At 33.9% G+C, this 24566-nt stretch overlaps 1 protein-coding gene across 7 annotated transcripts in view; it reads left to right on the top strand.

Moving 5' to 3' along the window:
* The window catches only part of LOC148109375 (uncharacterized), a 540493-nt gene that overhangs the window by 141130 nt on the left and 374797 nt on the right, over nt 1-24566 (top strand). For all 7 annotated transcript variants that reach the window (XR_015725973.1, XR_015725974.1, XR_015725971.1 and 4 more), the window contains exon 4: nt 11460-11541. Coding sequence is in view for 2 of the 7 variants with exons in the window: in XM_087865176.1 (XP_087721302.1) it covers nt 11460-11541 (82 nt within the window). In the remaining 5 variants the exon portion in view is untranslated. The remainder of the gene's footprint in view (nt 1-11459; nt 11542-24566) is intronic.

The raw sequence follows: 24566 nt of genomic DNA, 5'->3' as shown, positions 1-24566 counted from the left end.
TGCATCTCTTATTACCACTCCACTTTCTGGTTCATCCAGAGTCTAGGCAAAGAGAACGGGCATTAGAGGAAAAGGGATAACACCTTTTACTTAGCTGGGGTTCTTCCTCCTTTGGCTCACACTGGCTGAACATGAGGCCTTTCTTTATGGTAGGAGTCCAAATGCTTTCTCTTCAGTGTGATACTTTACTAGGTTTTTCTTAGATGCTCCCTTTTTAACCCCGACCTCCGTACTAATGCATTCTCTGATGTAGACAGTGCAGTATATGGCTAACTTGCTGTAATACCCTTTCAGAACCAGTCCTGTTGGGTACCTCTTCAGTCTTTTACAGTGGAATTTCCTGCTTATCATCTACCTTTCTTGGACAAAGTCTCTCAAGACACTTGAGCTACTTTTGTAGGTGTCTACCTGTCCTTTAGCTTTGAGAAGGAAGGGGATATTTAGAAAACTAGAGAGGTACTTGGGCATGAAAGGAACTCTTAAAGTGGTTTAAATTAGCAGCAATTAAGATTCCACATTAATTCTTCAGGAACTGAGAAATAAGTCCATTTTAGTCTTTCTACTTAATTTTCAGTTCTAAGATTGAAAGATGTCTGTAATTCTGTATCTATAGGTTAAAAACTTGTACATTTTTATATAGAATTGTTGAATCACTATATTATACACCCGAAACTAATATAACACTGTATGTTAACTATACTAGAATTAAAATAAAGATAAAAAACTGAATTAAAAAAAAATGAGTGCAGGCCAAGGAGAAAATTTTGAAAGATTATTCAATATTACATGGTTTGTATCAGTAACAGAAGAAATACTGCATATGCCAATAAATTAGGAATGCTTCAAGAAATACAGCCATTCATTAGATGGAATAATATAAGACAATTAATAGGACAGATGTATATTTAGTTCCTTGAAAAGGATCTCTGAAACCTAATAAGTAATTTAAGAAAACAGGTAGAAGAGCTATATAATGTAATTTAATCTGTCTTTAAATCTGTAAAAAAAAAAAAAGATAAAAAAAACCCTTATACATTCCTAAGGGGGTGGAGGAAAAAAATACAAAATTGGCCTAAAATCTAAAAGAATAGCAGGTAGCCTGCATCTTTTTGGAAGAGTGGGAAGTATGTTTCTTTAAATCTTTACTCAGTAAATTTTTGATATGTGTACATGAATTTAAAATATTTTACTTAATGAGCTCACTTTTTGTTTCCTTATTCACCTTTAGACCTTGAAAAATTATAAATAATAGGTGACATGTGGGTTTAAATAAAGTTAAATATATCTGACAGAGGGTTTCACCCCAGTCACTATTGTTTCTTTTAGACAATATTTACTTTTTACCATATCCCCTGTCCCCACTTCCATATTTTTTGCCACAAAGCACTTTTGCACATTTTCCCCAGAAAATTATGCTCTATAGAATAAGTCTGAAAGAAGAGAATCTATTATAGTCAGCTTTGAAGCAGGCTCCATGCATAAAACTTTCCTGTAGTAAAGCCAGATACAAATACAGAGTGATTAAATAACAGAAATGAGAAACACAGAACTTGACCACGCGTATGGTGTTTCTTCTTCCCTGTGGGGATTTATTGAAGCAGTTGATAACTTTTTTGGAAAGAAAACCTTCCACAGTATGAAATGCATTTATCATTCATGTGTCATGGAGCATGTTTACTTGGGCAAGAAATTCTTTTGAGAAATTCAGACACTCTAGAACAAAATAAGCAACTTAAAAATGAAAATAAATATACCAAAGGTTGTCTTTACTTTTTAAAAAATTGTATGCTTAATTTTACTAGCCTTGGAAGTGTGTGTATCTTATATACATATATATATATATGTATATATACACTATGCTTCATATGCTTATATATATAGTATATATATGTGTGTGTGTGTGTGTATACTAAACAATGCTTCATTGTTTAGTACTTTTGCATGTGAACATTTTTATTTCTAATAAATTTAAACTAGAAGGACATTTTAATATCCACAAAAAGAAATAGTATATATACATATATACACTATGCTTCATATGCTTATATATATAGTATATATATGTGTGTGTGTGTGTATACTAAACAATGCTTCATTGTTTAGTACTTTTGCATGTGAACATTTTTATTTCTAATAAATTTAAACTAGAAGGACATTTTAATATCCACAAAAAGAAATAGTAATTCACAATATTCTGTAGCCTGATTTCTTTCAACTTGAACATAATATCTCATTAACACCCACTGCAATGCTATAATGAAAATAATATTAAATATAACTCAAATTCTTGAATGCTTTTGGTATACTAGGAGGTTGTTCTTAGCAATTTGCATGTATTTAATAATATAATCTTGACAGTAACTATGAAGTAGATACTAATATTATTTCTAGGTTTTTCGGCTGAAGAAAATGAGGAATGGAGAAAATTTCTCAGGGTCACTGAGAGAGCTAGTACGTGACTAAGCCTGGATTGGAACTAGGCCATATATCTTCCGATTGTATGTCTTTAAGTTCTACACTACACTTAAGTTGTAAAATGAGAAGTGGCTATCAAAACATTCTGATCAATGAGAGTCAGTAACAGTCGGTAGGGTTATATTAGGTCCTTTGCTTTAATTTCTGCTTGTTTTCATTGGAATTGACATTTTATTTTGATTACTTATTGTTAGGGTGACTTTGAGACAAGGCACACAAGATAAAATGAAGAACAGGGAGCAGTTAGAACAGGGAGTGACAAGTTTTCTCAGGGAGTGCTAGCATGACTTATTAAAAATACTTCTTATTCGGACCCATGGAGATTCTGATTTCAAAGGTTTGGGATGTGATATAGGTATCTGTCTATATTTTAAATCTTTCCTGGAGGTTTGGGTGTGATTTAGATCATAGAATTCCAATTCAACTTTTTTTGAGCTGTTACATGGTTATTATTTCAGTTTCTGAATTTTATGTTATTACTTAAACTGTAATCCAAAGTTTTAAATTTTAACTCATTTTAAAAAATTCATTTGTTTTTTTAAAAATTTAATTAAATTGATTAATTTTGAGGATATTCTATGAAGGGACCAATGTAGTGCCCTGGAGAGAGCAATGGTTTAATGGAAGGGTATAGTTCTATTTCCTCCATTCAAAGCTGCCTTTATTTTCTTTTCATTCTTATGTTTCTCAAACTACATACCTATTACAGTTGAGGGTTATGTGTAAAGTATATTTCTTTACTTCTCATTGTTATTAAATCAGTTAGTGATTTTGACTTGGGGAAACAGCTGCTCCTACCTCCTTGTATGGTGCACTTTCTCCCAAGAAATGTAGAAACTCTGCATAATATTTGGGTAAGGAGGCAGAGTTATAAGAGCTGGATTTGGGATGGCAATGGAGACTTTGGAAGCTAAGGTCAGTGGTTCAGGAAGCATCTTTAGGGCAGGAATGAAACCCAATCCAGATAGATTGCCAAGTCATCACTCCAAATGGACAGTCTTAAGGGGGAATAGAAACAGAAAAACCAGACTGAGATAAGAGAATATCAAGTGCAGAGAGGAAGCCTGGGACTAAAAGAATTTTCTGAGTACCTAAGGATTGTTAAAGGTGGATTTTATCAGGTACCCACAAACTTAGCTCTGGATGAAAAGAAAGTCCAGATATACTTCAGAACTCCATCTAGAGGGTTGTCTTTGCAAAGATGGAGGAGAGGGATTGTAACGAATTGTATTGCTGAGGATTACTAATCTCCTTTTTATTTGATTCATATAGAAACCAACCAATCACTGTTAAAAGTATAATTGAACAGGCAAGTGCTCATATTAATTTGTTCATATATATTCATAAATTGCTTTCCTTCCTTGGTAATAGAGGAGTTAGAAGGTAAATACTAGTAGCTAGTCAATTCTGAACCAAAGGAAATTTGTTTTCTGTATCATCAGTATTTTATTGGTGCAAATGATTTTCACATTGCAAGGTGCTGTGTATGGCCCCTAGAGTCCATAGTATCTAGGTTTCCAGGTAGAGAGAACAAATTCTTTCTCCATTACCTTAATTTTTTTCCTTTATAGAACTTGACTACCCACATTAGTGCTGACTGACTTTTCATACCATATTTATCAGATCTTATAGCATTTGGAAAACTGTGCTTACTCAAAGAACAAAAAGGTTTTGGACCTGAACCACCTATCTGAGCACATACATGGAGCAAGACTCAAATGATTTTATGCCTGCAGTGGGAGAAACATGTAATTAAAAAGAAAAGGCTAGATAAATCTGTAGCAAGGATTTGATTTCTCCAACAGGAAGCTTAAGAAGTTCAGACTTCGTCTATCAAATTATATCATAGGCAGAATTGATTTTTTTTTCAGTATTCTTTGACTCTGATCACAATAGAGTTGCATTTTAGGGGGGAGAATATGCAAATGGAAAGAACACAAGAAAAAGTCTTGAATTTCCCCAAGTCTCTGTTAATTAAAAAAAAAAAAAGATGTGTTCTTGGTTGATTGGTGTTTTCTGTGTCTTATTCCTTATTCAGTAGAGAAGGAAATCATGTATTTTGGATCATTTATAGTTATTCCAAGAGCTGACATTTCTTTTTACTCTTTCAGTTGTAATAGCTCTTAGCTTATGTGATTCATAAATTTAAATATAATTTTCTTAAAAACCACTAATTTCTTTATATGTTAAAAATTTTCCAGGCATGTAAAAATATAGGAATGCATTGCTTATTGTATGATCAACTTTTCTTAAATTTTGTTTACTTTATTTCATTAGGTCCTAAAGTGGCTCACCAAATACATTTTTTATAAAATTTTTAATTGCCTGGTGTGAATACTTAGACAAATAGAGATTTGCCAAATTTATACAGTGTTAATAAGACATTTGACTTTAACACACATGTGATTACAGAATGGATTCTTTAGTGAAGTTACTCAGATTCCAATGACTTATTTGCTTATTTTCTATGTAGAATATTTGAATACTGAGTAAATGCTTTAGCTGGTAGCTTTTTAGTCTTTAAAAACAAATACACTCACTTCTCCTTATTGATTTATCTTCAAAATTTAGTTCTCTTGCTAAAATTTCACTCTAATGTTGGCATTTCAAATAAAGCTCTCTCAGGTTCCATCAGTGTGGGGGGATAGCAGCCTATGATTCAGAGATATGAGATAATTTGAAAAGGAAAATACAGTAAAGTTTTTTTTGGAATGGATTATGTTTCCAAAGAAGTAGCAGCAGCTCTTATAGCAGGCCAGTTTTGATATGTGATTCTGAGAGTTATTTTTAAGAAACAGCTTTATTGATTCGGCTCCTTGTGACATGAATGAAGTATAAAGGGTATTGTAACTTTGACTATAGTTATTGGGCCTGATTATCAATGTGATACCGGGATGCCTTCCTAATGGGGTCTGCTAAAAATAAGCCTGAAGCTCAGATCTTTAGAGTGACCAGAGTGTACTGCATGTCCAGTTATAAAAGCTAATGGATAACTGCAGGCAGGATCATCAAGATAAAAAAACCCTCAGAAAATAATGTTTGGGTCATCCAATAAATAAGGAACATTGGCTGAGATGTTTTAAAATTATTTCTTATAACTAGGTATTGAAAAATATCATGTGAGGGGTTCTGATTCAAGATGGCAATGTAGGAGGTTCCTGAGTTCTTTTCCCATAGACACAATGAATCTATAGCTACATATATAATTTCCTCTGAAAGAAACCCCAAAACTAGCTGAGCAACTCCTACACATGGAGCAAATGAGGAAAAACAAAAAAACCGCATCAAAGTGAGTAGGAAAGCCTAAGACACAATCTTGCCATAACCCCCACCACTGGTGCAGTGGCCCATAATCAGGAGAAACTTGCATTGAGGCTTCTCCATGAGGAATGAAGGGTTTGAATCCTGCTACTCATGCTCCAACTTTTAAGATCCACAACTGAGAGATGAGTCTGCAAAACACCTAATGTTAAAAGCCAACAGGGCTTGCTTCCATGACACCCACAAGGGTGTAGCAAACTGAGAAACAGTTTTTAAAGGCTCACACAGACTGAGCTAGCTACCCCACAGGACCCAGTGCAGGGGCAGCCTACTTGAAAAGCACCCAGCCTTTTTGTGAAAGAGATCTATTTGCTTATCATAAACCTTTGACCTGAGGGGCAGGCATCTAATCTAACACATATCTGGGGATCTACTGAAATACTTTCTAAAGATGGAAGCCAGTGAGTGTCGTCTAAACACATTCCCTCTATACTGCTCTAGATGGTCAGTATCTCCTAAGGGATCTTGTACACATCAAGAGCCCTGATTTTTGTGGCTGCCATCCAGGGTACACCCCGTGATCTTTTGGCTCTGGTGACCAACTGGGCTTTCATTTGAAGGTTCCACAGGACTGTAACAAACAAAGAAAGGTTTTTCAAGAAACTTCCAATCAGCCTGATTCTAGGTGCTGACTGAGATCCTCTCCTTTTGGACGTTGACAGGTCTTGTAACACTCTCAACTACAGGGAATCACTAAGAATTAAAGTAGCCTCCTTTGACAGTCACTTGGTTTAAGAGATAGCCAAGAGCCAAGGCAGAGTTGAATGATAAAGTTCATCTACTGTACAAGGCCATTTCTTCAAGAGTGGTAAAGGTGGCTATTTAATTTAATGCTAAGAAAACAACACAGAGAGTCAAGGAAAATGAAGATGCAGAGATATGTGTTCCAAATTAAAAACAACAACAAGATAAACATCAAGAAATAAACCTTAATGAAATGGAGATAAGTGATTTACTTGATGAAGAGTTTAAAATAATGGTCATAAAGATGTTCATGAGGACAGGAGAATAATGTATGCACAAAGGGAGATTCAAAAAAGAGAAAATATAAGAAAGTGCCAGAGAGAAATCACAGACCTGAAGAACACAACTTCACTGAAAAATATAATTGTGTAAATTCAACAGCAGATTAGATGAAGCAGAAAAAAGGATTAGTGAGCGCAAAGACAAGTCAGTGGCATTCATCCGATGAGAACAGCAAAAGAAAAAGAATTAAAAAGAGTGAAGGAAGCCTAAGGGACTAATGGGACAACATCAAGCAGACCAACATTCACACTGTAGGAATCCTAAAAGGAGAATGAAGAGAAAAGGGCAGAAAATATGTCTGTGGAAATAATGGCTAATTACTTCCCTAACCTGGGGAAGCAAACAGACATCCACATTTGGGGGGCCCATAGAGTTCCAAATAAGGTGAACTTATAGATATCTACAAGACACATTATAATTAAATTGTCAAAATTTAAAGACAGAAAGTCTTAAAAGATTTTATATATGTATGTATGTATTTGTGTATATATGTATTTATGTATTTTTTAGAAGACAATCGTAAAAGCATGAAGAGAAAAACAACATGTTATATACAAGGGAATCCCAATAAGACCATGAGTAGATTTTTCAGCAGAATCTTTGGAGGCCAGAAAGGAATGGCACAATATATTCAAAATGATGAAAGAAAAAACCTGACAGCCAAGAATACTCTACCCAGTAAAATTGTCTTTCTGAATTTGAAGGAGGCATAAGGAAAGCTAAAGAAGTTCATTACCACTAGACCAGCTTTTACAATAATATTAGAAGTACTTCTTTAAGCTGAAGCAAAAGGGCACTAATTAGTAACAGGAAGATATATGAAAGTATTAATCTCCCCTGTAAAGGTAAATATACAGTAAAATTCACAATAATCTCAAGTTGTAATGGTGGTGGGTTAATCACTTATCAAGCTAGTGTGAAAGGTTAAAGATGAAAGTAATAACAAAAATGTTAACTACAATAATTTGTTATTGAATACACAAGATAAAAAGATGCAAATTGTCACATCAAAAGCATAAAACATTGTGGGAGTTGAATAAAAATGTAGAACTTCAGATTACATTCAAACTTAACTTGTTAACTTAAAATGGACTGTTAATAAATATAAGGAAACAATGGCTTTAAATGACGCATTCGAGCAGATGGATTTAACAGACATATATGGGATATTCTATCCAGACTCAATAGAATACATTCTCCAGGATATATGACGAAAAAAAAAAACTCTTTATACATTTAAGTAGATTGAAATAATATCAAGCATTTTTTTCTGACCACAACGGCAGAAGCTAGAAATCAGTTGTAAGAATTAAACCGGAAAGCTCACAAATATGAGATTGAACAATGTTACTGAACAAACCAATGGTTCAAAAAAGAAATCAAAAGAGAAGAAAACATCTTAACAAATGAAAGTGAAAATAACAACACATCAAAACTTACACTATACAGCAAAAGCATTTCTAAGAGGGAATTTATAGCAATAAATGCCTACACTTAGAAACAAGAGAGATCTCCAATAAATAACAACTTTGCACTCAAAGAACGAAACAAAGAAGAACAAAGTAAGCCAAAAGTTAATAGGCAGAAGGAAATAACAAAGATTAGAGCAGATAAATGAAATAGACACTAAAAGACAATAGAAAAGATAAATGAAACTAAGAGTTGGTTTTTAGAAAAGGTAAATAACATAGACAGACCTTTAGCTAGGCTCACCAGGAACAAAAGAGGGAGAACTCAAATAAGTAATATCAGAAACAAAATAGGAAATATTACAACAGATACCACACAAATACAAAGAATCATAAGAGACTGCTATGAACACTATATACCAGCGAAGTGAACAGCGTAGAAGAAATGGATAAATTCCTACAAATGCAGTCTTCTAAGAATGAATCATGAAAAAATACAAAAAACAGGAACAGAACGATTACTAGTAAGGTGACTGAATCAGTAATTAAAAACCTTCCAACAAATGAAATTCTGGAACCAGATGGCTTCACTGGTGAATTTTGCCAAATATTTAAGGAAGAATTAATACCAATTATTTTCAAACTCATCCAAGAAGAGGACAGGACATTTCCAAACTCATTTCACAAGGTCAGCATTGTACTGATACCACAACCAGAACCCTACAAGGAAAGAATATTGCAGGCCAAATCCCTGTAATACCATCTCACTTACATATGAAATCTAAAACAAAACACGCAACTCATATCTGCAGAGAACAGATTGGTTCTTGACAGAGGCAGGGGTGGGTAGTGAGCAACATGAGTGAAGGTAGTTAAAAGGTACAATCTTTCAATAATAAGTTTTGGAGATATAATATATGGGTGACTAACGTTAACTGTATTGAATGTTTGAAATTGCTAAGAGAGTAAGTCTTAAAAGTTCTCATTACTACAAAAATTTGTAACTGTGTGGTAATGGATGTTAACTAGACTTATTGTGATGATTATTTTGCAATATATTGAGTTATTATGTTGTACCACTGAAACTAAAATAATGTTATATGTCAATTATATTTCAATTTATTTATTTTTTAATTATGTTATGTTGGTCACTATACAGTACTTCATTAGTTTTTGATGTAGTGTTTCATGCTTCATTGTTTGCATATAACAACCAGTGCTCATTGCAATTACATGCCTTCCTTAATACCCATCACCATACTAACCCATTCCCCCACCCACCTCCCCTCTGATTTCCCCCCTTCATTTTCCCCTTCCTTCTCCTGATGTCCTCCATGCTATTCCTTATGTTCCACATATAAGTGAAACCATATGATAATTTTCTTTCTCTGCTTGACTTATTTCACTTAGCATAATCCCATCCAGTTCCATCCATGTTGATGCAAATGGTGGGTATTCATCCTTTTTATCGCTGAGTAGTATTCCATTGTATATATGGACCGCATCTTCTTTATCCATTTGTCTGTTGAAGGGCATCTTGTCTCCATATTTCAATTAAAAAAATCATATGAGAGGATCTGAATTGCCATAAGGAATTTAGTACTTTAAAATTGATTAAATTTAGTAACATATTTGGGTTTGCTTTTTTTTTTTTTTTAAGATTTATTTATTTTAGATAGGGAAAGAGTACACAAGTGGGGCGGGACTCAGGGAGAGAGAGAGAATCCTCAAGCAGACTCCCCACTGAACAGGGAGTCCAATACAGGGCTTGATCCCAGGACCCTGAGATCATGACCTGAGCCAGAATCAACAGTCAGATGCTCAACTGAGCTATCCAGGTGCCCCTGGGTTTGCTTTTTTTTAAATCTTTTTTTTTTTTTTTTTTTAAGAGAAGTTTTAGGTTCACAGAAAAATTAAGGTAAAGGTATAGAGATTTCCCATACAGCTCCTGTCCCCCACCGGGATAGCCTTCCCCCTTATCAACATCCTCCACCATTATGGTACATTTATTACAATTGATGAGCCCACATTGATACATCCCAATTACCAAAGTCCATAGTTTGCATTTGGTTCATTCTTGGTATTGTACATTCTATGGGTTTAGACAAATGTATAATGACATGTATCTATCATTATAGTATCATACAGAGTATTTTTGGTGTCCTAAAAGTTTTTTGCACGCCCATTATTCATCTCTTCTTCAATCATGGCAACCACTGAACTTTTTACAATCTCCATGGCTTTACCTTTTCCAGAATATTATGTAATCAGAGTCATACAGTATGTAGCCTTTTCAGAATGGCTTCCTTCACTTGGTGATATACATTTAAGTGTCTTCCATGTATTTTCAAGAGTTGATAGTTCAGTTCTTTTTAGTGCTGAATAATATTTCATTGTCTGGATGTACCACAGTTTATTTATTCACTCACTGTAGAAGACATCTTGGTTTCCTCCCAAGTTTTGGCAGTTATAAAGCTGCTCTACCATCTGTGTGCAGGTTATTGTGTGGACATAAATTTTTACTTCCTTTGAATAAATACCAAGGAGTGCAATTGCTGGGTCATATGATAAGAATATATTTAGATTTGTAAGGAATTGCCAAACTGTCTTCCAAGGTACTGTACTATTTTGCATTCCCACCAGCTGTGAATGAGGATTCCTTTTGCTTCAGATTTTCACCAGAATTTGGTGGTGCTGGTTTTCTGGATTTGGCCATCTAATAGGTGTTTAGTTGTATCTTATTGCTCTTTTAATTTGCATTTTTCTGATGACATATAATGTGGAGCATCTTTTCATATGCTTATTTGCCATCTGTATATCTTCTTTGCTGAGATATCTGTGAAAGTCTTTGGCCCGTTTTTTAATCATTTTGTTATTGAGTTTTTAAGTGGTCTTTGTGTATTTTGGATAAGAGTCCTTTATTAGATGGGTCTTTCGTGAATATTTTCTCCTAATGTGTGGCTTGTGTTCTCATTTTCTCTCATTTTCTCTCATAGAGAAGTTTTTAGTTTAATGAAGTCAAGCTTATTGATTGTTTCTTTCATGGATCATAACTTTGGTATTTTGTCTAAAAACTCATTGCCATATTCGAGGTCATCTAGGTTTTCGCCTACAGTTTCTTCTAGGAGTTTTGTAGTTTTGTGTTTTATATTTAGGTCTATAATATATTTTCAGTTAATTTTTGTGAAGGATATAAGGTCTGTATCTAACTTATTTATTTTTTCCCAGTGTGGATGTCCAGTTGTTCCAGAAACATTTGTTGAAAAGACTATCTTGGCTCCATTGTATCGCCTTTGCTCCCTTGTCACAGGTTAGTTGACTGTTATTTATGGGGGTCTATTTCTGGACTCTCTGTTATGTTCTATGATCAATTTGTTTACATCACAAATGTATATCACACTATTTTGATTATTGTAGCTGTATAATAATTCTTTAAGTTGGGTAGTATAACTCCTCCAACTCTGTTCTCCTCCTCATTATTTGGCTATTGTGAGTCTTTTGCCTCTTCATATTGATTTACAATAAGTTTGTTGATATCCACAAAATAACTTGTTGGGATTTTGATTAGGATTTCATTGAATATATGAATCAAGTTGGAAATAACTGACTTCTTGACAACTTTAAGTCTTCCTACACATGAACATGAAATATTTTCCCAGTTATTTAGTTCTTTGATTTTGCTCATTGGAGTTTTTCATTTTTTGTATGTAGGCATTGTATGTCTTTTATCAAATTTATACATAGGTATTTATGTTGGGGTGTGCTAACATAAAAGATACTGTGCTTTTAATTTCAAATTCCTCTTGTTTATTGCTGACATATAGGAAAGTTAATGACTTTTGTGCATTAAGCTTGCATCCTGCAACCTTTGCTATAAGTGTTTATTAGTTCCATGAATTTTCCTTTGTAAATTCTTTCAGAGTTTCTACATAGATTATTATGTCATCTATGAACAAAAACGGTTTTATTTATTCCATCCAAATTTGTGTATGTTTAATTTCTTTTTCTTGTCTTTTTGTGTTAGCTAATACTTCCAGCATGATGTTGCAAAGAATGGTGAGAGAGGACATTTCTTATTTCTGATCTTAATGGAAGGCTTTGAGTTTTTCAATATTAATATGTTGTTTTCTGTAGGTTTTTATAGATATTTTTACCAAATTGAGGAAATTTCTCTTTTTTCTTAGTTTGCTGAGAGTTTATATTTTGAGTGAATGTTGGATTTTATAAATGCTCTTTTATGCGTCTGTGGAAACGATCATGTGGTTTTTCTTTTTTTGCCTATTGATGTGATGGATTACATCAGTTGGTTTTTGAAAGTTGAGTCAGCCTGCATACCTGAGAAAAATCCTGCTAGTTCATGGTGTACAATTATTTTTTCCATCATTGGATTCAATTTGCTAATATTTTGTTCTGGATTTTTGCATCTATGTTCTTGAGAGATATTGGTCTATAGTTTTTTGTTTGTTTGTTTGTTTTTGTAATGGCCTTTGTCTGGTTTTGGTATTAGGGAATGCTGGCTTCCTTGAGTGAATTAGGAAGTATTTCCTCTGTTTCTTTCCTGAAAGAAATTATAGAGAATTTGCATTTCTTTCTTTCTTAAGTATTTAATAGAATTCATCAGCAAACCCATCTGGGCATGATGCATTCTGTTTTGAAGGTTATTAATTGTTGATTCAATTCTTTAATATAGGCCTATCCAGATAGTCCATTTTTTCAATATAACCTACTCAAGTGCCTATTTCTTCTTGTGTGTGTTTTGGCAAATTGTGTCTTTCAAGGAGTTGGTCCATTTCATCTAAGTTATCAAATTTCTGAGCATAGAGTTGTTCATAGTATTTCTTTACTATCTTTTTAACGTCCTTGATATCTGTAGTTATTAAAGAAATATTTTTTGAGATGAATCCTGTATCAACCTAGTAGACTTCCCTCCTGACTCATACTGGATATTTAATGTTAGTAAGAGATAAACTATTACTTTGTTAAGTAATTGAGATTTGGGGGCTGTTTGTTACTTCACATAATGTAGCCTATCCATCTGATGCTGAAATTCGTTTCTGAGAGTGTGATACCTGTTGTATCAGAAACATGAAGTAGAGGAATTTGTCTTAGGGTGAGTTGTAGTGCAGCAAAGAAACTGTTATTGGAGGCTGGAAGGATGGTGACACATTTGGCAAAACAGTAGCCTATGGTCATTGGGAAAGCAGATATTATACTAACTGAATTTGTAGTCCTAGAAAAGCAAGACGAAAAATGACATGTTGGTAGCTTATGTTGGTTGATGTTGGCTGCTTTTGGCAAGATGTGAGTCAAGCTAAAAAAGAATCAGCAAATTCAAGACAGGAGTGAAGGGAAGTAGAGAGAATCTATAAATTCATGGACTTGAAAAGTTGGATGAAAGACATTCTTACTCCCAAATAGTAAAAGTTAAAACTTGAATAACAAAACTGAGTCTTGCAGTGAGAATCATATCAAGGGCAAGGGAAAGTTCCAGTGTGGTGGCACCGAGTAAATCCTTTTATTGGACAAAATTTCTTAGGGAAAAGGAGCAATGATTCTTTTGGACAAAGCCAATGGATCCAAATTGTCTGTAAATATTTAGAGAGGAAAGTAGAGAGAGGGAATCATGGGGTGATAAACAAAGAAGGGTACCAAATCTAAGAAAAATGTTTTGAACAGAATAATAGATATATCTGTTAGCACATGTCCCTGACTAGAATAAAATGAACAAGAAGTCAATTGTTCTGATTATCTCTTGCTGTTAACAAATTACCTCAAAACTATTGGGTTAAACAACAATAATTATTTTGTTCTTATCTTTCATTTTTCTTGGTGTCGACTGGGCTCTCCTGGGTAGTTCTTGCACAGATATCTCATGCAGTTTCAGTCAGACTGGGGCTAGGACCAATCTTAAACTCACTCACTAATATGTTTTTAGGTTGATGGTGGCTGTCAGCTGGGATTGCCATCCAGAACACTTAACAGTAGTGTCTCCATGCAGCTTCTTCCCTTCTTCATGACATGGTAACTAAACTCTGAGAACAAGGATCCCATGAGGTGAAAGTTGTATTGCCTTTTATGATCTAACCTTGGAAGTCACATAGTATTGCTTCCACCATAATTTTAGGCTCACCTGGAATTGAGAGTAGGGAACATAGACCCACCTTTCCAGCAGAAGGAATGCCAATATCACATTAATTGAAGAACTTGTGGGATGAGAGATCTTGTTGTGCCATTTTGGAAAGTATAATCCAATTAAATTTATAGATATTTGTGTAAGTCAATAAGCCTAAATTCAGCAGTTTAACACCAACAAAATATTTATTTGTTATTTTTGCTAAGTGCCCAAGATTGGGGATCATTCATTACTACATCATAATCTAGCCTTTCCTTTCGTGTGTGTGTGTGTGTGTGTGTGTGTGTGTGTGTGTGTGTGTATGCATAGTTTAAGGAATCAATTACATCTACAGCATTTTAAAGGACATTTAGTAGCTTCTGGCTCTTGAATTCTTTTTTTCTATAAGTGATAATTTTTAATTCTATTCAAATATTCTTTAGTATTTATCTCCATATCTCTGAATAATATGTTTGTATTGCTACTTCTTGTTTCCTTAATTGTGGGCAATATCTGTTGATTTCCCACCAGAGAAGATGAGGATTTACTGCCTTCGGCTCAGGTCATGATCCCAGGGTCCTGGGATCAAGTCTTGCATTGGACTCCCTGCTCAGTGGGGAGTCTGCTTCTCCCTCTGTCCCTCCCCCCACTTGCAGACTCTCTCTCTCTCAAAAATAAATAAATAAAATCTTTTAAAAAATAAAAGCACTATTGATTTTGACTTTAGCATAAACCTATCTTCCCTGACTTATGTGTCCCCCATGAGGCAGGGGTCAAGTTAAAAACATTTTTTTTTTTTCTCATATGGATAACCATTTGTCCTAGTACTTTTATTTACATGGTCTCTGCAAAGTACCATCATTGTAAATTACAAGTCCATATAAATATGGGTCTGTGTCTGGGCCTCTGTTTATTCCATTGTTCTTCTTATAAGTCTTGATTTTCGATAGAGCAGTCCTCTTACCCTTCTATTTTAAGGTTGTCTGAGCTATCTTGGCCCTTTGCATTTCCATATAAATTTTGGAATCATCTTTTAAATGTCCTTGGTATTTTTATTTGGATTGCATCATAATAATATTAGTATTCTAATATACAGTTATGATTTACCTACTTATGTAGATCTTCTTTAAGTTCTTTCAATATTGTTTTAAACTTTCATATGCAGAGTCTTGTACATATTTTACTGGATTTATTCCGATATTTTAGGTGCTATTGTAAAATATGCTTAAAATTTTTTATTTTCTGACTTGAAATTTTCTATGTCATATAGAAATAAAGTAGATTTTTGAATGTTTACTGGGAAATTATAGCCTAGCAAAAAGTAAACTAGATAATGCAGATCAGATTACTTAGCAATTGGATATTTGGCTTTTAGGAATCCTTCACAATGGAAAATCTTCTTGCCTCACTCTGTATTTTCATACTTTTATTTTTCTAAAGTGTCACGATATATAAATACAGCTCTCCTGTATTAGTTTCCTATTGTTATTGTAACAAATTACTACAAACTTAGCGATTTAAAACTACAAATTTATTATCTGATAGTTCTGGAGTCCAGTATCTAAAAGTGAAGGAGGGGAATCAGAGGGGGAGATGAACCATGACAGACTATGGACTCCCGGAAACAAACTGAGGGTTTCTGAGGGGAGAGGGATGGGGCATGGGTTAGCCTGGTGGTGGTTCTTAAGGAGGGCACGTATCGCAATGAGTGCTGGGTTTTATACGCAAGTATTGAATCATGGAACACTACTAATGAAGTAGTGTATGGTGACTAACATAACATAATTAAAAAAATAATAAAATTGATTGGTAGGTCTCTGTTCCTTGTAGAAGTTCTAGGGGAAAATCTTTTTTCTTGCCATTTGCAGCTTCCACGGGCCACTTGCATTTCTTGGTTTGTCGCCCTGCATAACTCTGACCTCTGCTTCTGTCATCACTTACCTCTCTGGCACTTACTTTCCTTTCTCTTTCTTATAAAGATCATGGTACATTGGGTCCACCCAGCTAATTCAATATAATCTCCCCATCTCAAAATATTTAACTTTTTTCTTTTTTTATTGAAGTGTAGGTGACATAAATATTATATTAGTTTCAGCTGTACAGCATATTGATTTGACAATACCATTTTTTTACATTACTGAATGCTCACCACAATAAGTACAGTCACAATCTGTCACCAAATAATATTATTATAATAGTATTAACTGTATTCCCTATGCTGTACTTTACATCTCTGTGATTTATTTATTTTGTAGCTGGAAGTTTGTACTCTTAATCCCCTTTATTTATTTATTTTGCTCATCTCTCCCACCTACCTCCCCTCTAGCAACCACCAGTCATTCTCTCTTTTTAAGAGTCTGCTTGTTTAATTTGTTCATTTGTTTTGTTTTTTAGATTCCACATAGAGGTGAAATCACATCTTTGTCTTTCCCTGTCTAACTTATTTCACGTAGCATTATAACCTTGGGGTCTATCCATGTTGTCACAAATGTGAAGATTTCATTCTTTTTAATGACTAATATTCCATTTTTTATATGTTTCACAGCTTCTTTATCCAGTCATTGATTGATGGACACTTGGGTTGCTTTTACATCTTAGCTATTGAAAATAATGCTGCAATACACATAAGCGTGTATAAATCTTTTTGAATTAGTGTTTTCACTTTCTTTGTGTAAATACCTAGTAGTAGAATTACTGGCTCATATGGTATTTCTATTTTTAATTTTTTGAGGAAACTCCATACTATTTTCCACAGTGGTTACACCAATTTACATTCCTACCAACAGTGCACAAGTGTTCTCTTTTCTCCAAATCCTCGCCAACATGTGCTATTTCCTGTCTTCTTGATACTAGCCATTCTGACTGTTGTGCGTGCGTGATACTATATGATTTTGATTTTCATTTCCCTGATGATTAGTGATTTTGAGCATATTTTATGTGTCTATTGGCCATTTTTATGCCTTTGGAAAAATGTTTCTTCATGTCTTCTGCCCATTTTTAAATCAGGTTATTTGTTTTTCTGGTGTCAAGTTGTGTAAGTTCTTTATATATTTTGGTTATCAACTTCCTATCAGTTATACCATTTACAAATATCTCTGCCATTCAGTAGGTTACCTTTTTGTTTTGTTGATGGTTTCCTTCATTGAGCAAAAGCTATTTGTTTTCTTTTAAACCAATAGTTTGTTTGCTCTTCTTTCAGTTGCCTGAGGAAGCATATCCATAAATATGTTACTGAGGCTGATGTCCAAGATATTATTGCTTATGTTTTCTTTTAGCCATTCTATGGTTTTGGATATCACATTTAGGTGTTTAATCCATTTTGTTTATTTTTCTGTATGATATAAGAAAGTGGTCCAGTTTCATTCTTTTGCCTATAGCTGTCCAATTTTTCCAACACCATTTATTGAAAAGACTGTCTTGTCCACATATTATACTCTTGCCTCCTTTGTTATAGATTAATTGACCATACATTTGTGGATTTACTTCTGGACTTTCTATCATGTTCCATTTATCTATGTTTTTTTTTGTGCCAGTACTACATACTATTTTTTTTTTAAAGATTTTATTTATTTGAGAGAGAGCAAGCCAGCAAGAGAACACAAGTGAGGTAAAGGGCAGAGGGAGAAGCAGACTCCCAGCTGAGCAGGGACCATGATGTGGGGCTTAATCCCAGGACCCCAGGATCATGACCTGAGTTGAAGGCAGATGCTTAACTGACTGAGCCACCCAGGCACCCCATACTTTTGATTACTACAGGTCTGTAGTCTATCTTGAAATCTGGGGTTGTGATATATCCAGCTTTATTCTTATTTCTCGAGATTGCTTTGGCTATTTGAGGTCTTATACAAATTTTAGGATTATTTGTTCTAGCTTCGTGAAATATGATATTGGTATGCTAATAAGTATTGCATTGAATTTGTAGATTGCTTTTGGTAGTATGGACATTTTAGCAATATTATTTCTTCTAATCATTGAGCATGGTATATCTTTACATTTGTTTGTGTCATCTTCAGTTTTTTTTTCATGTCTTATTATTTCCAGAGCATAGGTCTTTCTCCTCTTTGGTGAAATAATATATATAACAAATATATTATTCCTAGGTATTTTAATCTTTTTGGTGCATTGTTTATGTGATTGTTTTCTTAACTTCTGTTTGTGCTACTTCATTATTAGTGTATAGAAATGCAATAGATTTCTATATATTTTTGTTTCCTGAAAATTTACTGAATTTGTTTATCAGTTTTAATAGTTTTTTGTTGGAGTCTTTTGGGTTTTCTATATATAGTATCATTTCCTGTGCAAATAGTGGCAGTTTTTACTTCTTCCTTACCAGTTTGGATGCCTTTTATTTATTTTTCTAATCTGATTGCTTCAGCTAGGACCTCTGGTACTATGTTGAATTAAAGTGGTAAGAGTGGGCAACCTTGTCTTGTTGATGATTTTAGATGGATTCAGTTTTTCACTGTTGATTATGATGTTAGCTGTGGGTTTTTCATATGTGGCTTTTATTATGTTAAGGTATATTCCCTCAACTTATATATTCCCTGAACCCACTTTGTTGAGAGTTTTTGTTATGAATGGATGTTGTATTTTGTCAAATGCTTTTTGTGCATCTACTGAAATGATTGTATGGTTTTTTATACTTCCTTTTGTAAATGTGATGTATCACATTGATTGATTTGTGACCACTGAACCATCCTTGCATTCGTGGAATAAATCGCACTTTATTTATTGAACAATCCTCTTAATGTATTGTTGAATTCAATTTGCTAATGTTTTGTTAAGGATTTTTGCATCTATGTTCATTAGAAATATGGCCTATAGTTTTCTTTTTTTTTTTTTTTTTTTTTGTAGCATCTTTGCCTGGTTTTGTATAGGGTAACGCTGGATTCAGATTGAATTTGGAAGTTTGTGTTCATTTTCTATTTTTTTGGAATAATTTGAGAAGAGCAAGTATTTACTCTTTTTAAATGTTTGATGAAATTTACTAGTGAATCTATCAGGTTCTGGACTCTTGTTTATTGGGAATTTTTTTAATTACTGATTTGATTTTGTAATCGGTCTGTTCAGATTTTCTACTTATTCCTAGTTCAATTTTTGAAGGTTATATATGTCTCTAAGACATATTTACCTACTCCTTTGTGGTTGTCCAATTTGTTGGCAAATGATGTTTCATAACATTCTCCTATAATTCTTTGTATATCTGTGGTGCCAGTTGTTATCTTCTCCATTTCTGACTTGACTTAGTTCTTTATTTCTGACTAGACTTAGTTGACTGAATCTGGTTCAAGTTTTATCAGTTTGGATTTTCTTTTCAGCTCTTGATTTCATTGATCTTTTTCTCTCTTTCTTTCTCTCTTTCTTTCTTTTTCTTTTCTTTTTTTTTTGGCATCTATTTCATTTATTTCTGCTCTACTTGTTATCATTTCCTTCCTTCTACTAGCTTTGGCTTTGATTGTTCTTCTTTTTCTAGTTCCTTGAGGTATACAATTATGTTGTTTATTTGAGAATTTTGCTTGTTTCCTAAAGTAGGTCTGTATCACTATAAACTTCCCTCTTTGCTGCATCCCAAATATTTTGGACCATTGTGTTTTCATACCATTTTTGGTTGGAAAAGGTGCTTGATATGCTGTCAGTTTTCTTAAAATATTGAGTCTTGTTTTGTGGCCTAACATGTGATCCATCCTGGAGAATGTTCCATGCACATTTGAAAAGAATTTGTATTTTGCTGTTTTGGGGTGGGATGTTTTGTATATATCTGTTAGGTCCATTTTGTTTAATGTGCCGTTCAAGGCCACTGTTTCCTTCTTGATTTTTTTACCTGGATTGCTTTATGTAATTAGGTCCTATGCTGGGTGTATAGACATTTACAACAGTTATATCCTATTGTTGGATTGTTCACTTTATCATTATATAGTGCCCTTTTTTGTCTTTTGCTATCATCTTTGTTTTAAAGTCTACTTTGTCTTATATGAGTATTTCCACCCTACCTTTTTTTCTTCTTTTTCGTTTGTGTGAATATCTGTTTTCATCCCTTCACTTTCAGTCTGTATATGTCTTTAAGTCTAAGATGAGTCTCTGATAGGGTCTTGTTTCTTTTCAATCCATTCAGTCACGCTGTGTCTTTTGATTGGAACATTTTGTCCGTTTATATTTATAGTAATTATTCATAGGTTTGTACTTACTGTCATTTTGTTAATTGTTTTCTAGTTGTTTGGTAGTTCTTCTCTGTTCCTTTTTCTTCTTTTCTTGTTCTCTTCCTTTGTGGTTTGATGGCTTTCCCTTGTGGTGTTATGCTTGGATTCCCTTTCTCGTGTGTGTGTGTGTGTGTGTGTGTGTGTGTCTTATTGATTTTTGGTTTGTGGTTACCTTTGGGTTCATATATAACATCAAGATACTTTACTTAATAACATCTGAAAAATCTGTTTTGCCATCTATACCACATATTCAGAGTTTCTGGGGATTTGAAGATGGACATCTTTGAGGAGCCATTATTTAGTTTACCACATTCTCCTTGGCTTATTGACCTTATCATATCTTCAAGATTAGACTTCTGCTAAAACTAGTGAATGAAATTAAAAAAAAATCATCAATAATTATTTTTTTTATTTATTAGCTTGAAAAGAAACATTTGCTTGAGATGTGCTGCTAAAATATTTTGGAAGTCTTTATGGACAGTTATTAGTGACCTTAATTTTTGGAACATCTAAGGCAATAGTACATAAGTGGCAATAGAAATCTTAGTTTTCTTGGAACATTTTGTACTCATACAGCCTACTGCTGTTTGTTTAGAATGTCCTGGGTTTATTTATTATAATCATTCACTGGGATTTATAGTATTTTTGTGTTTAAATATAAAAAAAGTGATAGATTTTACTCATGGAACCTCATTTATTTATAAACAATCAAATTTGTCCTTTTGTTTGAGCTTTAAAATACTTCTGCATTTTATGTGCTTCCTAATGATAGAATTCTATTACCTTTTTGGTTGGCTAAATGGCCAGTTATGAGCCTGACATTTTATTGTGATCTCATAGTCGAATTCTAAAAATGTTTGCATCATTCCATATCATATTAGGGTTTAAAGTAAAAAAAAATCTGTATAGAACTATTTATGAATTATATTACTCATTCCCTTTTGCTCAGATATTTGAATATAATTGAAGTTCTAGAAAGATGTTACACTTACACTATGTTTTTATTTTTTACCACCTGACATACCACTGAACAACCCCCCCCCCAACTATTTTTTTAACCTGAGGTTGAAAAACACAAGTAGAAAATTATAGAATCTAATTCATAAAACCTGGATGCTGCTAATTACCAATTGTGTAATTTTGGGAAAGTCATTTGCTATGGTTTGAATGCCTGTGTCCCCTCACTTCATATGTTGAAATCCTAATGACTGAGGTGGATCTTTGGATGATTAGTCATGAGGTGGGTATGGGTATGAGGTGGGTCTTTGGGTGACTAGATCGTGAAGGTTCTGCTATCTTGTTGAGGTAGTGCCTTTATAAAAGAGTCCTCAGAGATATAGTCCCAATAGCTTAAGTTGCTTTTGTTTCCCTTGCCTGAGGAGACATCTCCAGAAAAATGTTTCTACCACCAATGTTAAAGAAATTATTGCCTGTCTTCTTCTAGGAGTTTTATGGTTTCAGGTTTCACATTTAGGTCTTTAATCAATTTTGAGTTTATTTTTCTGTATGGTGTAAGAAAGTGATCCATTTTCATTCTTCTACATGTCCAGTTTTCTCAGCACCATTTTTTGAAGAGACTGTCATTTCCCCAGTGCATATTCTTGCCTCATTTGTGGTAGGTCAGTTGATTATATATGTATGAGTTTATTTCTGGGCTTTCTATTATGTTCCATTGATCTATGCGTGCCATTTTTGTGCCAGTCCATACTGTTTTGTTACTACAGGTTTGTAGCATATCTTGAAATCTTGAAATTGTGATACCTCCAGCTTTGTTCTTATTTCTTGTGATTACTTTGGCTATTCATGTTTTTGGGGTTTTTTTTTTTTTGTGGTTCCATCCAAATTTTAGTATTATTTATTCTAGTTCTATACCAAAATATAAAGCTTTTGCACAGTGAAGGAAACCATCAACGAAATCACAAGGCAAAGTACTGAATGGGAGGAGATATTTGCAAATGATATATACAATAAGGGGTTAATATCCAACCAAAAATATAAAGAACTTATAGAACTCAACACCAGAAAAACAAATAACCTGATTTAAAAATAGGCAAAGGACCTAAATAGACACTTTTCCAAAGAAGGTATACAGATGGTCAACAGACACATGAAAAGATGCTCAGTGTTTCTAATCATTAGGGAAATGCAAATCAAAACCACAATGAGATATTACATCATACCAGTCAGAATGTCTGAAATCACAAGAAATAACAAGTCTTTACGAGGATGTGGGGAAAAAAAAGAATTCTTGCAAACTGTTAGTGGGAATGCAAATTTGTGCAGCCACTGTGGAATACAGTATAGAGGTTCCTCAAAAAATTAAAAATAGAAATGCCATATGATGTAGTAATTCTACTACTGGATATATACCCAAAGAAAACAAAAACACTAATTCAAAAAGATATATGCATGCCTATGTTTATTGCAACATTATTTAAAATCGGCAAGATATGGAAGCAACCCCAGTGTCTGCTGATAGATGAATGGATAAAGAGAAGTGATACACACACACACACACACACACACACACACACACACACACAGTGGAATATTATCAGTCATAAAAAATAATGAGATCTTACCTTTGCATCAATATGGGTAGATCTAGTAGTTATAATGCTAAGTGAAATAAGACAAACAGAGAAAGAGATGTACCAGATGATTTCACTCATATGTGGAATTTAAGAAACAAAACAAATGAACAAAGACAAAGAAAGAGACAAACAAACAAACAAAAAACAAGACTGTTAAATACAGAGAATAATCGGTGGTTTCCAGAGGGGACATGGCAGGGGAGAGGGGGTTGGGTGAAATAGATAAAGGATATTAAGAGTACACTTATGATGATGAACACTGAATAATGTATAGAATTATTGGATCATTGCATGGAGCACTGGGTGTTACATGCAAGTAATGAATCATGGAACATTACATCAAGAACTGGGGATGTACTGTATGGTGACTAATATAACAAAATAAATATTATTAAAAAAAGAATTGTTGGATCATTATATTGTACATTTGAAACTAATATAATGCTATATGTTAATTATACTTCAATAAAAGAAAAAAAAAGAGACCTCAGAGAGTTTGCTAACTCCCCTTTCCCCATGTGAATATACAACAAGTCTATGAGCAGAAAGAGGGCTTTCAACTTGATCATACTGGCTCTCTGATGTTAGACTTCTAGCCTCCAGAACTTTGACAAATACATTTTTGTTGTTTATAGGATACCCAGTGGTATTTCTTATATCAGAAAGTGGTATTTTCTTTCAGCAGCCTGCACAAACAAAAACACCATTTATCTTCATTTGTAAAATGGGAATTGTAGTAACATTTATTTAACAGAATTATGACAATAAATGTGGAAAAGATGCTTTGTAAACTGCAGTGGCTCTGGTTTTTTTTTTTTTTTTTCAACATTGTTCCTGAAATTGGAGTTTGATTATTAAGGGCTTTTCTAGGATCAGTAGATAGTAAATCCAGCCCAAACTGGGTTAAGATAAAAGGGAAGCTTATTGGTTCACATGACTCAAAATTCCCAAGGAACATCTGATTCAGGAGCAGTTTGATGAAAGGGCTGAAATGTTGTCATCAGGACCTACCATCTATCTCATCAGCCTGCTTGCCTGCTTAGTTTGTTTCATTCTACTTTCACGTGGTATCAGTTTGACAGTCAGAAGCTTTAGACATGTAGTCTCCTATGTTCAACTCCAGAGAAAAAGAACATATCTCTTTCAGATAGTTTTTGTGAAAACTCTAGAATTTACTCTAAATTGGACCAGTTTGAGAGACATGCCCATCCCTGACTTGACCTGATTTGGTCAGAAGACAGACTGAACCAACATGAATCACACCACCAACCCCCAGAGCCTAAAGGGATCTCTGAACCACAAGTATCAGGAGTGGCAAAAGATTTGGGCTGTTATAACCAAAAGAAGGGGGGTGGGTTCTAGATGATAAAGTTTCTATTCCATGGGTACTCACTGTTTCTAAAAAATGTGTCATTTTATCCTTAGTTTGTCC

The sequence above is a fragment of the Ursus americanus genome, chromosome 10 (genome assembly GCF_024610735.1).
Source record: "Ursus americanus isolate L20-20 chromosome 10, mUrsAme1.1.p, whole genome shotgun sequence".
NCBI lineage: Eukaryota > Metazoa > Chordata > Mammalia > Carnivora > Ursidae > Ursus > Ursus americanus.
The sequence above is the reverse complement of the archived record's forward strand: the minus strand, read 5'-3'. Positions and strand labels throughout refer to the sequence as shown.